We start from the raw sequence: 17,535 nt of genomic DNA on the forward strand, positions 1-17,535 counted from the left end.
TTGCACTATGCACACTGTCTTCAGTGTGCAGTCACCACTAGGTATAACCTGGTAGCAAATCCCTGGATCTCCTCTTGTAATCGCCTCTAATGTTAAAACTATTCGTAAGTTTTTACCTCACCTGCAAATTTCTGTGAAGCTCACTATTCATGCCCCTCTTTAGGGATGCGAAGTTCTGCAGCACATATAGAAGGAGGAAAACACCTCTATTGGTTGTTTTTGTGTAGAATGTGTCTCTTCCTGCACAAAAACAATCAACGCACAAACGCAGGCACCCTTGCACTATGGTGCAAGTGTGCCTGCATTGGTGCATGGCAGCAATTTGTGCGCCAGCACAGGGGGAGGAGACTGAAATCCACTGTATCTTGTAGATATGACACATTTCTGCCCTTTCCCATTGTCGCAGAGTGGCACAGCAAGCCCTTGTTACACTTCCCTGTTCCACAAGCTTTAGTTCCAAAGTTTTCCATAGATCTTCATGAAGGTTGAAACAAAGTTGCAGCTTCACACACTTCTAGTTAAAGTGGGGTGAAATACCTGAGACCCATTTAAACAGAAGCATATGCATCTAAGTAAAAATGTAAATGTAAATATGTGTGTGAGGCATGAACATAGCCTGCTATATTTAGTGGGGACTATAGGTGGCAATATTCTGTGCATGTATCAATAATTTGGTTCACTGATTAATAGTAGGTTTTTCTCAATGTCGGGCTGGGTTACAGTGTAACCAGGCAATGCCCAATGGGCTATTCTGACAGGTCAGTGTGTGTGGGTCGATGTTTTAGCTGTTTGCAGCTCAGTTTTTGTTGTCTGTAAAGGCCGACTTTTACTTTTGATTTCTGTGTTATTAAAACAAACATTGCCCAAATGCTCAAATTCACAGTCTTCCATGCGTTGCACAATATTTATGCAATATGCTTTTACAAGTTCAAAACTGCCCCAACTTGCAAACTTTGGCCGCTTTTAATTTTTAATTCACTAGTGGGTGCCATTTTTATCTTCATACAGGGACTATTTTCTGTCCCAGTCCGGCCCTGGTTTTGCTGAGCTCACTTGTGCACAACAGTGAATTGTTCATCGCAAATCCCAGACGATTTGCAACCTGCAACTATTCAAACCATGACAACATTAATGAAATTCTAATTATGGTGAGTTATTGTTCATCAGTGGCTGGATGACTATGCAGGTATATGCTATTTACCTAACCAAATGCATCACATTCCATAATTCTCAAAGGGTGCTTCGAAGAGAGGAATTGGGGGTAATTTCACTTTGTAGCAACTGGAAGGAATATCAAGAGCAATTAATATTTCTGAAGGATCGTCCAAGAGAGGTTTTTAAATCTGTCAGATAATGTCACATGCTCAGCAACAGAAACATCAGAAAGGGCCACCTCTACTTGAACATCATGTGCAGATGGTGAAACCTCAGAAGAACCATCACCTACCTGTCCCATTCATTCTATCAGGATTGCCTGGCACTCATCCGTAAGTAGTGGAATATTTTTATGGTGGAACTGCAGCTCATCTCCTGGCTCATCCTGTATATTTCAACTTTTCCCATCATTTTTATCCTTATGATTACATTTAGCTAGATACTTAACATTTCAACACTTACCATCCTGGGTCATGAGGCTTCCCCTATTCACCTTGACTATTTTCATGGACTGCAAAACTTGGAGCAACCTTTCTCACCCCACTGTAGAAGCCTAAGACAGACATATTCACCCCACACTGAAAGTGTTGGACTTGACCTTCTGCAACGATTTAGCCTTGCACTATTTAAAAATCCCTGTTCTCCTGATGTCATTCAGGTCAACTTTTGGGTCCATAGTTACACTGGGGGGGCCTTTCTTCTTAAGCCACCAAAAGCACTGTTCAGGTTCAGGATGTCTACCCTTAATCAGTAGAAAAGGATTCAGCCAAGTGACAGGACTGGTTGAAATTCTGTATGCCCCCAGTCTCTCTCTTACTGCCAACACCACAGGCTTATGAGTGGATAGTGCATGATGAATGTTGTCCTTAAAGTAAGCGATGAAAAGCTCTACTTGACCAGACCACTTAGGGTTATAGAGAGTCATGGTTACATGAGCAATGCCATGCATGAATACAAATTTTGTCATGTTGTGATACAAATTGCCACCCATTATCTGTGACCGAGGTTTCAGGAAAGGACTCCTGGCAGACACCTCAATATGAAAATCTATGACTACAAATGTAATGATTGTCTTAACAAATGCAACATCTGGCCACTTTGAATGGCAATCAGTAAGTACTAAAGCATTCTTTACATTTGGAAGATGTTTCTTAAATGGTCCTGCAATGTCTACTCCAAGCTTCTGTCATTCTTCCCGGGGCCACATAACAGGTTGCATAGGAGGAGAGCAACATACATGGCACACACATCACACTCCCTGACAACATGATCTGCCTAAGCATCCACTAGAAATTAATTCTTAACAAGTTCTTTAATGCAGATATATCCATGACTCCTTGGTAGCTTTTCCTATGAAGGGATGCACTTACTCCTTTCGGGGGAACTGATTTGTCTTTATGAAAAATTAGGTCATTTACTACACTAAGCTCTGCTAAGATTTGAGAAACAGAATAGTTAGGCCTTTTAACTTCTTCTTTGCTAGCCATTGATCAAAAAGATAATTATTTACTTGAGTGAGAATGTCAACCCACAGGTCTTTAGATCACTTGATATCCTTAATGAGTAACCTGAAAATGTGCATTTCTCTAGCAACTCAGCTAACCCAAACATGTCATCGTCATCACACACACACACTTTCTCCAATACCAATGCAAGGTAAATGAGAAAAATATTCAGCAGTTTGATTTCTCCTTCCTGTAACACACACTGTTTAAAAACAGTATTCCTGTAGATTGTAACATAATCTAGCACTGTTGGAAGAGGCAGATATTGCTTCTTCAAGAGACAATATGTGTACAAGTGGTTTGTGAACAGTTTCTAAAATTAACTTGTTGGTTGAAATTGAATGGCTGATGTAGATTATGCCACATACACACCAAGACGTTCGCTCTTTACCACATCGTAGTTCATTTCTGACTCATTTAGTGTCTTCATCGCAGAGGCCACAACCCATTCAGAGCTTCCACTTTTTTTAATTTTTGGAACAGGACAACTCCTAGACCTAGGCACTGGCATCTACAGTGATAACACAGTTTACCTACAGAAAAGGGCATTAAAGTGGGGGCACGCGCAATTTGCTCCTCAAATACATCCTGCTGTTCTGAGCCACATACAAACTCTGCTCCTTCGCGCAGGAGTTGTTTCATGCGTCACACGACAATTACAATTTTGTGAACAAAATCAAATACATTTTTGCATAAGCCCCATAAAAGAAATTTTTTTTCTTTGTTGTCGGGTGGAGATGCCTCTTTTATGGCTCGTGGTGGAAGTGGCTATTTTGGAACAATTCCTTATGCAGAAACGCTCCAACTATTCAACTTGAGATTTAAATGAATTGTATTTGTCTAGTGAGTAGGTAACATTTAGCTTCCAGATGATCGCAAACGTCTTTCGATGTTTTTACATACTCTTCCACGTCCCAATAAATACAAAGATATTGTCTTTGAAGCACTTGACTGTATCATCTAAATCGTCAACCAGATGTAAAATTGCACGCTGAAGAACACCTGTTGCTGCCTATGCTAGGCTGAGCAGCATCCTTTTGTACCAGAACAACACAAAAGGCGTAATGAAGAAAATAAGATACCCGATTCCACTGCAAGCTCAATTTGATGATATGCTTATTGGAGATCCGGGTTAGAAAAAATGGTGACATCACTAATGATATCTCAAACAACATTACCCAGGTGGTACTAGCTTGTGGCTCAGGGATGAGCTCCATTGGATGTCGTCATCAGAAAGCACAGTAAACGTTGGGGTGAGATGTCATAAGAAGCAGTGTGCCATACAACTCGCATAGGGGAGCGAGGAGCATGCATCTGGTGGACCAAAGGTTAGAGGACCAACTGATTGTTCCCGATGATGCAAACGCAGAGGTTTGCACAGCACAGCTCTTCAGGATGGTCACGGAAAAAGTGCTCCAGTGAATGTCAGAGAAGCTGATGACTACGAAAAAATCTGCTGCCACTAGAACATCCAGAAACAGTGCTCGGCAAGGGTCTACGATCCCATTTCTTGTCACCAAAATTAAGGTGTTATGAAATGACACAAACACCCAAAAGGTAAGTTTTATGCATAATCCTACAACTGTCAACCCAACTGCCACCCTTCTAGTCCTCAGAATTAGCATTCTAAGGTGCAGTTTCCATGGGGATTTGCAGAGTGTCTGACAATAAGAGGAAAATAAAAATACAACACTTAATAATTTGTTATGAACACTGTGTTGTTGAATACAGTCAGAAGAGCACATTGTCTTGTCAAGAGTAATGCGCTCCCATAGATCCTGTTTTCTTGTTGTTAGGACACCTATTTCCAGATGCCTGAACATTTTCATGGGAAGCTGATGCCTGCAATTAGTGCGATTTTTGCTCCCATGCACTATACCCTGAGGCGCCTGTGGGACTTTGGATATTTAAGATTCCTCTGTTATTCATTGCCTGTGCAGTAGTACTAATGAATGCTTTAAAACAAATACAGTTAACGAGATGCTCACAATCGAGCAGAAATTTTAGTGCAAATACTGTACATATCAGTCCTCTCCAATTAAGAGCACCGTGGTGCCAGGAAAATTCAGAATATAGGCAAAGGGGCTCCAAAATGTGTAAGCACCTTAAGAGATTGTTAATAATAAGGACAAGCACACCAAACTCTGATTTCAGAGAAATCTGTCAGTTTACTATGCATGAGAAAATGCCATTATTTTTCAAGCACATACAGGTAGAAATGCAACAAGCATATAACACATTTTCAATTATCACTGATAGTGAGGTGCTCAACTGTGGCAGAAAAGGGGTAGTTTCATGTTAGATTCTCAGGAGATCCACTTAGGACATTACAAATACATAGAAAGATTCTGGATGATAATCATTTGCATAGCTTGTGGTCATCCTTAACCCCCAGCTTGGCCTTCATGGAGCAATAATGCACACTCTACAGATGGCTGATGCACATTCACATTCTCAATCCGTAGCAACATTCAAGTGTGCACACACTTGCCACAATGTCAAAGTGCTAAGATATTTAAAAGAATACATCTTCCTTAATTCTTCATAACCAATATCTAAAGTTTCTGCAGATCTTTGAACTGATTGTAAAGTCATTAGTTCCTCTGCTTTCAGCAGTAGACAAATTGCTCTTCCTGGCGTTGTTTATGCGAATGCCCTGATGATGTTTAATTTAACACATCAATAAGATGCCCTTAGGAAAAAAGATTGTAGATTTTAGATCACAGAGTGATGTCCACACCGCTGTAGTCTTTTAAAGTAAAATTTCTTTAACTTGCCTGGATTTATCATTTCCGAATAAATTAATACCACATAGTTGACCTCTTGCATACTTTTATGTATGTTACTAGTGAAAGTTGACAGAATATAGGCTCATTTACCTTTGAGAAGAACCAGGAAGATGACAACCAGTGACTGCTAATTGTTTGTAAGATTTGCTGTTTACAGACTCCTTGACAACTGGCATCATATCACTGCTCAAAGTGAATCCTAACTCCTGGCTGAGCGTCAATCATCAACAGTTAGAGATGATCATCCTCAGAAGCCTTACATACTTTCTAGCTACCAATCACCCAAGATAAATACATAGCACCTTCTTCAGCAAAAAAATGTTTTACTTTGGCAATCTGACTGCAGGAAATGCAACGTCTGTCATTGACCAACAAACCTGACTAAATGCCATGGTTAGCAGAGACAGTGAGGTTCTGGCCTCTAAGATTCTTGAGACCCAAGGCCAATGTTTTATTAAAGCAAAAAAAAAAAATGCTGTCCTGGTGCTCCTGCCAGGGGGCATGCAATTGCTCTTAAGAGCATGACAATGGGTCAATTGTAACGGGAATGTAAGTGACAAAACTTTTTTTCTCCTAAAGGATCCACAGCTCTAGAGCGCTCAGACTATCCCACTTATGCCAAAGACAGCAGAGGTGCACAGTATCTCTTAGAATAGTGAACCCTAATTATGCTCTAACTCGATGCTCTTTTATGTTTGCTCTCTGTTTCACACAATTGCGCAATTTTTCTTTTGTTATCTGTCATTACGATTCTACAGATTGATTTCATGAGGCTCATTATCTATATTTCCTGTGTGGTGAAATTTGTAAACAGCGGACAATGCTCATTAACCTTCCTGTGCAAGACAATACATATTTTCAAGGAGTTCAAATATCATTTTGTTGACAATGTAAATTGTCAATTCTGACCAAAAAAAGTGATTATGATAAAAGCGCAAGAAACTTTGAATATTCTGCTAGGGCACTGCTGTCCCCTAGTTCCATCAAAAAAAGTGGTACTCACAAGAGCAAATTTTTTGTTGAGAATCATCTGCTCCACCAAGGATGACTCGTTGTGGAAAAGGTGAGGTTGCATGTGGCTCCACATATGAGGGAACCACCAAAACTCGTCCACTGATCCCAGCAACAGGTCGTCACCTTCATCCTCTTTCTTGGTTCCTATGGAAACAAGCACAAAAGACATAAGCTCTAGTAGTTGTAACACACCTATTTATAGGTCCCAGTTGAATCGCTATGGTAACAACCTTAATATAAAATGTTGAAACTTAAAAACTACCAAAAATGCCACTAATGCAATTGGTTGAAAAACAACCAACATGTAGTTTATCCATGGCTCATATAAGCATGGGGAATACTCGTTATTTATTGTTTTTATAGTGAGTGTACATAAAAATGGTTAATTTGCGAATGATGGATAGGCCTGGTTTTCAAACAATTCCGCTAAACTGGCATAAATAGCACGGAAAAGTGAAAAGGCCTCAGATTTCTAATCTGCCAATTGACAGGAACCGCAAAAGCCACATTGTGGTGATTTTCAAGCTGCTCTTATGATTCAACGAAATGTGGAGGAGCAAGGCTTGGAAAAGTGAAACAAATATCATCATGTCACCATTTTTATTTATTGCAAGTTTGGAAACAAAAACCTCTAAATTGCCTATATTACAATAGAATATCGTCTTATTCACTACCCAAAACAATTCACAAGCCATCAACTGTCCAAAAAGACAAAAATATATCTCCTTCCAAGCAGACCTTAAACCTGTACTTGTGCATCTGTCTTTCAAATGCTGACACTCTGTTTAGCTCAAAAGGTTCCTAAAATTGATCGGCAAGACACCTGACCAGTTGAAGAAATTGAGCTAACTGTTCACATTCACTATCCTTTCAAAGCTACTGTAAAACATGCAGTTAGGAACCTTGTGGTCTCTTCATAAATGTAGCGATGACATCTGTGCTCAATCTACGAGCCATCAAACTGGGGTCGACCAAGTACTAATATTCAACATCCAGTTGAGGGGCAGATATGTGATCTTAGTGATGAAGGTCCATGTTAAAACAGAATCTGTAGCAATATTGAAAGGGCTCCTGGAAATAGTAGTGCAACGTGCAAAAAAGAATGGACTCCTGACTGCCACAAGGAGATTGATTTGTGGTCGAGATGGAAAACAGGAAGGGAGTCTCAGAAGAAGTTTTGGAAATGATGAAAGGGGCTTTGGCAGTTTAACATTTCTTCACAACTTTGCAGCATTTAATAAGGGTCCAATTCACAAATTGTATTTTTCAGTACGTTTTGTGGTGCTACAATAGAACTACAAACTTCTAGAAAATCCTATACATAAACCTACATGTGGTGTTTATGCCGCTACCTCTCCTACCTTTTTCTGTGCAGAGATCTCCTTCTCGACTGTGGAGTCTCCCCACACATAAGTATATGTTTTAGTAGTAAATGGGGAAGGGTTGGACGATTGAATGGAAAATGTGGAATACTTGCAACTAAAGTGGAGGGGTTTAGGGAGGAGTAAAGATTGTTTAAAGGAGGATCAAGGAGAGGTCTAGAGAGGGAGGCATACCATCAACAAAAGAGTGGGCCCACTGCTTTCAGCAAACTGCCCTTCTAAAGGTACAACTGGAAAAAACAAGGAAAAAATAAGATTTTCCTTTAAAAGCCCTCACCCACCTGGGTTACCCCTTGCTGGCATGCTTCACCATTGGGTTCCTCCTGTTCTGATGAGGAACAGGGCGTACTACTACCTACGTGATACGCAGAAGCACCTTTTTTGGAATATTTAGTCAATATGACTAAGGTGAAAAGAAAGATATAACATATCTTTTTAATGGCAATAATTTTTCCAAATATATATATATATATATATATATGTTGATAAGCATTATTGCTATTTTGTATTTTTTCGTATTTTTTTTAAAAAATACAGTTTTTCTCTGTTTTCTTCTACAGTTTTTCTCCAATTTTTCACCCATAAATGCAATGTATCAGCCCCCTTTTTTCAAGTTGGGCCATAGATATTTACAATTAGGCCCTATAAAGTAGTTCAGCAGAATATTCTCCTTTTTTCAGGCAGCCCAAGAGTCGCCTGTTTTGCCCGAAGAGGTCCTCGCATCACACCACGAAGGGTCGTGGAGGACCGCCATTTTGGGAGTTAGCAGTCTAGGCATTCTGTGGTGCGACATATCCCAATGTCGGAGCACGTTGCCTAAGCATACCAAAGGTGGCTCCCTTTTGGAATATAAGAACTCCGGCAACTGGGACACCTGTAAGATTCAGACCCTAGGGAGATGCGAAGTAGATAGAGAAGCGGGAGTGTCACTTTGACAAAGTGAGTAAAGGCTTTGATTTCTCCTCATTGAGTTCTTGACGCTGGCCACCAGAAAAGTTTATTTTAAAGCCATATTATGTATCTTTGTATTTAATGTCTTTAGAGTGTGATTTTAAGCACACACCCTTCCCGGCGGATCAATAATACCGGAGCCAGTAAACTACAATGTATGCTGTGCATGAACCCTGTGCGTCCTTTTGCATGTGCTTTACGTGTTCTGTGTTAAGTTTGTCTTGTATTGTCCACAGACATCCCAACATGCAATTATGATAACATCTCTGCACCCATCACTTGAACGCTAAGAATCACGAGTATTCTACATGTTTGGGGTGTCATTTGTTGAGTCTTGGCACCTCACTCAAAAGCCAATTAATAAATTAAGTTTGGGGCAGCATTTTTTGGGGGCAGGTTAATTGTGTCTCTTATGTCTCCACAGGTAATACTCTGAGGTCACCACATGTGATAGATGCAGTATACTCTGTCTTTAGCATGCAAAGTCCTTGCTTGTATATATAATCTCTCTGCAAGGAGTCTAACCACGGAGTCACCCTTGGTCCTGAAGATAAGCCTAGGGGTATGCTTTGAAACATATAGACCAGGAAGGCAGGTAAATAACATACCGTACTTCCACATACCCACTTTTCTAATCATACCACCACTAGAACATCCATTAAAGTATTAAAGCTGCTAGGGGTCAGGGTTTTTAACCACTTTGAGACCCCCCACTCCTATCTTTCCCTTCGCCTGAATTTTTTTTTTAATGTGCTCCCACGTATCACGTACTCATGTATCACGTAGGCCGTAGCATGTCCCGTCCGCAGCAGAATAGGAAGAACCCAATGATGAAGCATGCAACCAAGAGGTAACCCCGGTGGGTGAGGTTTTTTAAAAGAAAATCTTCTTTTATCCTTGTTTTTCTAGTGGAGACTTCACTTCTGCTGAGTTTTATGTTAGGTTATTAAGGAGGGCAGGCCCAGCTTTCCATCCTTCTTCTCCCTCCCTTTGTTTTTGAGCTTCTAAAGGTACAACAACCAAAAAGGGACTCAAAACAGTGACAAACTACTCCAGTTCAGACTGAAAAAAATCTAGCATCACTGGTACTGCAATACCCTCTCATAGAAAATAATGGAGGTATAACAATATCCTTTAATTCATGTAAATATATTAAATCAGATTAAAACAATTATTCTCAAGTTATTTTAAGAAATACATTTCCTTCTACAGTAAAACAAATCTGATTATTGTGCATTAGTAATCATTAACCATCATCAATAGAATTAATTAAAATCAATGTAATCGTATTGTATCAAATATATTGTTACATTAATTTTTAAATGCACAAAGGTTATTAGAATATTTTAGAATTAAAATTAAACAGATGTAATACTTATACATTTTGAACATTAAATGACATGTATTTATATGTTTAGCTATTATAAAAAGTTTAATTAAATTAACATTATTTCCTATGGGGTTTTCAATTCAGTCTCTGCCTTCATTCATTTTTATGGGAGAGTGTTGCAGTAGCAGTGGTTGGACATGTGTGGAGCTGAACTTGCTTTGATTTGTTTTTCAGTAGTATCTTACACTCATACATTTGGCTCCATCCCCTTTTTTGTGGAGGTGGAGATATGTAAGTATACACTTTTGAGTAACTTTACACTGGGCTTTTTTGAATAGCCAAAAGCAGTAAAGTTACTCACAAGTGTGAAAATAAAGATACATGTGTAAATTACTCAAAAGTAAAACATACCTTTGTGAAAAGCTCCAGTTGTGTTCTAGAGACGTTCTCTGCCAAGGAATTGATAATTTTCATAAGAAAGTTTTAAGAAAACGAAGTACAAGCACTACCATCCTATGCTACAATGAAAGCTAGCTCCAGTATTACCAACGTTCTATTGGGTGCTGATGCTTGGTCTTTTATGAGAATTTCACAATTTAACATATAGGGGCATATTTATAAACCGTTTGCTCTGAATTAGAGTCATTTTTTTAATGCTAATTCAGCGCAAACCTAACTCCATATTTATACTTTGGTGCTAGATCCATCTAGCGGCAAAGATATGGAGGTAATGTAATTTTCTGGATGCGAAAACCTACAAATGTCAATAAGATTCAAGGTAGACTTTCGCGTCCAGAAAATGATGATATGGCCTTAATGCCATATTTATCCCCCTGTGATAAATTCAAGCACGGAGGGATGGAGGCCTTAAATAATGGAGTGAAGCTTGCTTAACGCCATTATTTAACGCCTGGGTATGGTCGGTCGTTAGGGGACCTGTGGGCCTTTTTCCATGGTCAGAGACCATGGAAAGAGCCCACAGGTGCCCTTCCCTGGCCCCAGGGACACCCCCACCCACACCCAGAGGGACATCACAGGATGGGGGACCCACCCCAGGTAATTCCCGGAAAGTATATATATATTTTTTTTCTTGCTTGGGGGCCCTGACTTGGGGCCCCCTGCATGGTGCTGTCCCCAATGGCCATGCCCAGGGGACCTTTGTCCCGTGGGCATGGCCATTGGGGTGTGGGCATGGGTCCTGTCTTAACAAAGACAGGAGCCATGTCCATGGGGGTTGTGTGCCAGGAAACGGCGTTACACTGCTTAGAATTTCTTTTTTTTGTCTCTAAACAGTGTAGCACTATAATGCAGCGCTCAAGCTCCGGGTTTCCCCTACGCCTTCCCCACTCGGTTAGCGTCCTTTACAAAGACGCTAACAGGGCATTAGCATCGGCTAGTTCCATTCTATTAATATGGCACCCGGCTGGCGTCCAGGAATGGTGCTAGCTGGCGCTATACTTTTACATACAAGACTGTGCTAACGCAGTTTTGTGTGTAAAAGTATAAATATGGCCCATAGATTGGCAAGTGGCTACAGTTTGCTCTAAATGGATGTTTTGGGTAATGTTGAAAATGAATCATTTAAAGAACTGGTAATTAGGCCTGGGTAGAGTTCACTGAGTTATGCTACGTGGAGCTCAGTGAAGTGCCAAATAAACTATGCCACGCTACACGGAGTTCGGCGTTTACAGTTTGGGTTAGGCACGCATTTTGCACAGATTTTCAGTGTGAAAATTTCTCCTGTGCTGTAAAATCAGTATAAACAGCATTGTGCAGAGCGCGAGAGGGTGCTAACTTCTTTTTGCCACTGGAGTAGATTTTCTGCTTGAGCTGCAGCTTCCTCAACATGAGTGGCACATGTCTTATCGTGAGCGGTTGCGGCCTACTGCGACGTCCTGCATTCAGAAATCTTGCTTGCACTTGCCATCTTAGCGATTTCTCTCACTCATGCTCACTAACTTAACTTTGGCAAGCGTGAGTGAGAGATAAAACTCTGCTCTTTGTCACTTTGCAGAGTTTTTTGGAACTCCGCGCGGAGTGTGGAGTGGCAAAAACTCAGTAAATTTCACTGGCAGAGCACACTTCTCTGCCCACCCCTACTGGTGATATAAAATAAGATGCAAATGGGTGTTTCTGAGTGCAAAAATACTTGCCCAGCGAGAAACACTTGTAAGAGTGGGAACAAATGCCAGACAATCAGGAGCTAGTGTATTCTGTCATCCTTGTGATTGGCGTTGCTTAAATAATGGATCCTGAATTTCTTTTAATAGTTACTCATGCCTCATGGGCTCTTTTTCCCAAAGGTGTGAGCAAGTGCCTTCAGTCACTTAAATGAAAGTGGAACATTTGTAGGTTTGATTTAGAGCATGCCTATATCAGAGCTGATTTACAAAGACTGACCAGACAAGAAAGCAATCAGAAGAGTTGAGAAAGGTACAAAAGAGTTACAAACTCATGGAAAAGGAAAAGAAAAAAAAACATCCATTCACAGTAGATGGTCTTCTCTAGAAGTTACTGCAAAACACAAAGGTCAGTGTTTATTGGCTTTGTGGTGCAGAGCAGAGCAGCAAGGCATCTTGTTACAGTGCCCTGCATCACAGGGAAAGGGCAGGGATGCTCTGTATTTATCCAATACGGTGCATTCCTGTCCTTTCTCCCTGCACTGGTGCCTTTTTGGCTGCCTTGCATCAACATAGGCACCTTTGCAGCATGGGGCAAGGGTGCCTGCATTGCATGTAGGATTGTTTTTTATGTAGAAAGGAACACCTTCTGAAAGTTCTTGTAAATCTGGAATGTGTCAAAATTCATGGATGTTGCATACCCATTAAAATGCCTCCATTGCGCAGAGTAATGTAACACAGCAGTTTGTGCTGTGTTACATTACTCAAGATTTATGAAGCCAGCAGGGACACACAAGGTGGCCTTGCTTGGCTTCATTAATCTCACTTAAGGTTTCTGTCGCTCTTGCACCACATTGAGTGGTGCAAGAGCAACGCAAAGCAGGCCATAAATATGGCTCAAAGATTCTAAAAGATGTTAATGCTTGGTAATGACAAGCATGATTGGCATAACATAATTACACAGATACCAACATTTCCATGCCTGCTTAGGTGGTTTGTTAAAGAAGTCATTAACGAGCCAAAACACCCCATTAATGAGATGATGGCTGCAGCAAATGTGACAATATATAAACAATGTGGAAAGGATAATCTTCTGAATGCAAAAAGAATGTAGAAGGTCATTGGAAGTAGGACATCCTAACATGGTGCTTTCTGAAGCATTTAAAGCCCAACTGTACGTATGTGCATTAGTACTCAGTCAATACTTCAGTACCTTTACAAAACACAAAAAGATGATGATTGAAATGCTTGAATTAATCATAGCCATTAGCTATTTCTCTGGGCTGAATTCTACCCCACCCCTTTTCACACACCATACCACTCTGGACAGAGGTCCACCATATGCAAATTAGGAGAGACTCTACTCCTCATGGGAACCATCCATCTCAAACTGCCAGGCAAGGCCCCCTCCATAAGGGAATACAAGCAACCCCACATTTGTATTGGCCTATCTGGGCCTCATCAGTATTGTGTATATTGAACCCTATGGCACGATGAGTAGGGGAACTAAGTCTGGGCACATCCATTGCAGTCAGGGAATCAATTGCAAAAATGACAGGGTGATCTATGGAATGCATCTATTAATTTCATTCATTTGCCAATCTCTCTGGTCAAACTCCAGCCCAACGTTTTTCACCCACTATGCCACTCTAGGAAGAGTCTCACCTTATACTAATCACAATTGACCATGCTCTTCATGGGAACAGCCCACACCAATTGCCAAGTGACTCTGGGGTTGCTTTTGTTCCTGTCTGCAGTGAAACTTATCTGTCAGTTTGTGCTAGATTGCTCTCACTAAAGCAGGATCAAGATACATTTGCATAAGACCAGTTTCCATCTAGAGTGGCACAGTGGATGAAAAATAATTGACAGCGATGTGTTTCTGAGCAAATGACAGTGAATGATATTATCCATCACTTTGGGACAGATGTATGAAGATTGTTTGCATCTCTTAATTTTCTGAATCGCTATTTCAGGCAGTTAAGAAATGCAAACTAGGCTTTTCTTATGTACAAAGCCCTTTAATTAATCACAAATAGGGATTCCCTGTTTGTGATTCCTATTCTGAGGTACCATGCATTCCCTTAATGTGACTTGGGCATTTAGGAGATGCAATTACCATCCACCTGAAGTCGATAGTAACCAGGTTCAATTTTAAAAAAAGCACCCCAAAGTGCTTTTTTAAAAATTGGAATAGAACACACACACATCCCTTAGGCATGTGTGTGCTCTACAGGTGCACCCCTATTTGGAGTGCTCCAAGGGAGGGGGCTTTTGCCCATTGCCATCATTGGTTTTGCATTTCCTAATAAGAAATCGCTATTTAGGAAATGCAAAACCAGACAATTTACTCAAATGCAGTGTGCTTTCTTAATAGCGATTCCTACTTTGTAGGAATCACTATTAGGAAATCAGTATCTTAGTACATTGCATTTTGCATTTCTTAAAAAGAGATTTCTATGTATTCACTATTAAGAAATGCTAAATTGCATTTTCATACATCTGGCCCTTTGTCCTGTAATAAATGCACAAAGTGTGAAGGGTGTGTCTGTGCTCAATGTACCAAATGACTCAAGCTATACCTCATTAAAAAGTCCTAAGTAGGTTGAAACTGGTCTGGTGTTGCTTTCGTTCTCACATCGATGGGATTTGGGCTAACAGTTGAGGCTGGATTGCTAATAATAGAGCAGGGCCAAGACTGATTTGCATTTGACTAGTCTCTGTCTAGAGTGGCATAGTGTGCAAAAACAATAGAAAGGAATATGGCCAGAGTAATTGCCAGCAGTTGAGATTAATTTAAGCAATCTAACCATCACTTTGTTCCTGTTGTCATAGATGCCATAAGTATACTGAGCATGATTACGTGTGTTGTCCTTGCTCACTGTGCTACAGGACTTAAGCTATTTCTCACTGATCAGACCTAAGTAGGTTGAAACTAGTCTGGGCTTTCTTATGTCCCCATCTGGTGAGGACTTGGTCTGGCAGTTGAGGTTAAACTTCTCCCATTGGAGCAGCATCAACAGTGATTCACATTTGACTTTTCTCTGTCTAGAGGGGGCACAGTGGCTCGGAAATGATGGAAAGGGGTGTGGTCCTGAGTTGTTGCAAGTGGCTGAGATTATTTCAAGCATTCCATCCTTTAGTTTGCTCTTGTTTCAGTGCAATTACAGCACAACATATTTATTGTTTCCTGGTTAGCTAGCAGTATTATTCATAACTACAAAACAGTTTGAGGAGAACCCCATCTTTCAACATAGTCCAGAAAGACTTTTAGGTAGATCTTAAAAGAATTGACTGGAATGCTCACTTTCAATGACATATATGAATACAGGAATTAGTACTAGAGTAATTTTCTTTTACACCCTGTTAAATGTCTTTGTGAACTGGTTCAGAATATACAACTCCCTACTAATAAATGTGCAAAGAGGGTGCAGTCCTTACCATGTATATGAATTGTATTAAAACATTCCCATTTTACAGGTTTTCGACCAAATCACAACGTCAGGGAAGAGTATGTAACAGAGTATAACAGGCATACTTATTTATATACTGCAAAATGCCTTTTTGAATAAGCTCCCAGGTTTGTTTCCATAAGTACCTGTTTCACATATTCAGTACTATAAAGCAACTGGCACAGTATGTGGCATTTCTGAATTTCACCTCAACTTTTCACCTGGTTGACATGAAAAAGCACAAGAAACTGATGAGGATAAGTATGAACAAGATTGTACTGTCCATATACTATAGGTCTTAGTCCAGGTCTTAATTCAGGTGAGACTGAATCAGCAAGGGCAATACAAGGTCCTGTTTTAAAACGTCATTTAGAGATAAACAAGGTTTGTATATTGGCCCTATCGAGTTTTCACTGTGCATAAATGATGTGTACTCTGAAGTGTAGCTGAATAGCTCCTATAGCTCAAATGGGGCAGTTGAAGTATACTGCACAAACATCTGCTTGAACATCAATGTAAAACTAAAATCCATGATTTTCAATGCAATTGGAAGAATTCAAGAAAGTTAAGATATTGTAATTTCACTTTTGGTGATGAGTCCTAGGTAACAATGCAACAAAGAACATTTTCAATGAGAAGCACACATTCAAAATGGTATCCCCAATACATTTTCTACTATTTCAGTGATAGCAACATTTATGAGACAATACAGATACCGCAATGGTCCTTGCTAAGCAGAGAGAACAGAATTGGTTATGAAGAGTCAAGACACTTAACAGTATGGTTCATATTTATAGATATATTTTTCATGCAGATGTCTGTCAACACCCATATCGTAGTAGCTTCACAAATCTAGAAAGAAAGGAGCATGTTCACTATTGGGTGGACTGACATTTATCAACTTGGAGATAAATTAGCCAAATCCAATCCAGCAAAACAAAATTACTAAATTTTGGCAGCCGCCCAGACGATCTGAGGCATTTTTTCCTTTGTACTCGGCCTACAATGATATCAGGAAAAAGAAATTGGTAAGAACGTTAGTGTCAACCAGTATCCAGCACACAAAGAACACAGTGATCATCCAGTTGGCAGACCTTAACTCTCATTGTAACAGCCAAGTTCTTTGAAGAAATATAGATGATGAGAAAGAAGTTGGCAATTCTCCTGGAATCTGCAAAGATTTCTGAAAAAGTAGCTGCATGCGATTGAGCGAGACATTAATTCTGTGAGCCTTAATGATTGCACTATTTTTTTCTGGGGATAAAATAGGACTTCAGTGGTCTGCAAACCATTGTCTGTTTATCCTTTCCAATCACTTTATTTTTATGGGTATGATTATAGTCTAGTATATTTAAAGAGTACACATGAACTTTTTTATTGTGATACATATTAATACGTACATTTCTAATTTCTCTCATAGCTCTGAGTTTGATCTCCTTCTTTGTCTTCGCAGGGGTAATACCAAAAAGCTTCTTCTGGCCATTTTGCTTCTGTACTCATCATGTCTATGCTCTCTAGTCTGATATTTTAATATTTAAATATTTAAATAATTCCCTTCCATAATTTCTCCCTCTCTTCTACTTTCCCTCACTCGTTCCTATGACAAAAGTTCAAACACAAAAGTGTGGAAGATTAAAAGTTCAAATTTGAAAGTTTGAAAAATCTAAATTTGACTGTTGAATTTGAAAAACAATTTAAAAAGAACAAACATTTTCAAATAGTAGCAATCTATGAGTACAATATGAACTGGTTTGTGAGTTAAGGCATTGCAAAGGATTACTGTTGCTGACTAATTTAAGGTTCAGACTGGGATATATATATATTAGGCTAGGGTTGG

At 39.8% G+C, this 17,535-nt stretch overlaps 1 protein-coding gene across 1 annotated transcript in view; it reads right to left on the minus strand.

Annotated features, from left to right (window-relative positions):
* LOC138301701 (bifunctional heparan sulfate N-deacetylase/N-sulfotransferase 3) overlaps nt 1-17,535 on the minus strand; it is a 546,324-nt gene that overhangs the window by 363,724 nt on the left and 165,065 nt on the right. Inside the window, exon 4 of the mRNA XM_069242218.1 lies at nt 6,453-6,607. Coding sequence (XP_069098319.1) covers nt 6,453-6,607 — 155 coding nt within the window. The remainder of the gene's footprint in view (nt 1-6,452; nt 6,608-17,535) is intronic.

The sequence above is a fragment of the Pleurodeles waltl genome, chromosome 1_2 (assembly GCF_031143425.1).
Source record: "Pleurodeles waltl isolate 20211129_DDA chromosome 1_2, aPleWal1.hap1.20221129, whole genome shotgun sequence".
Classification (NCBI taxonomy): domain Eukaryota; kingdom Metazoa; phylum Chordata; class Amphibia; order Caudata; family Salamandridae; genus Pleurodeles; species Pleurodeles waltl.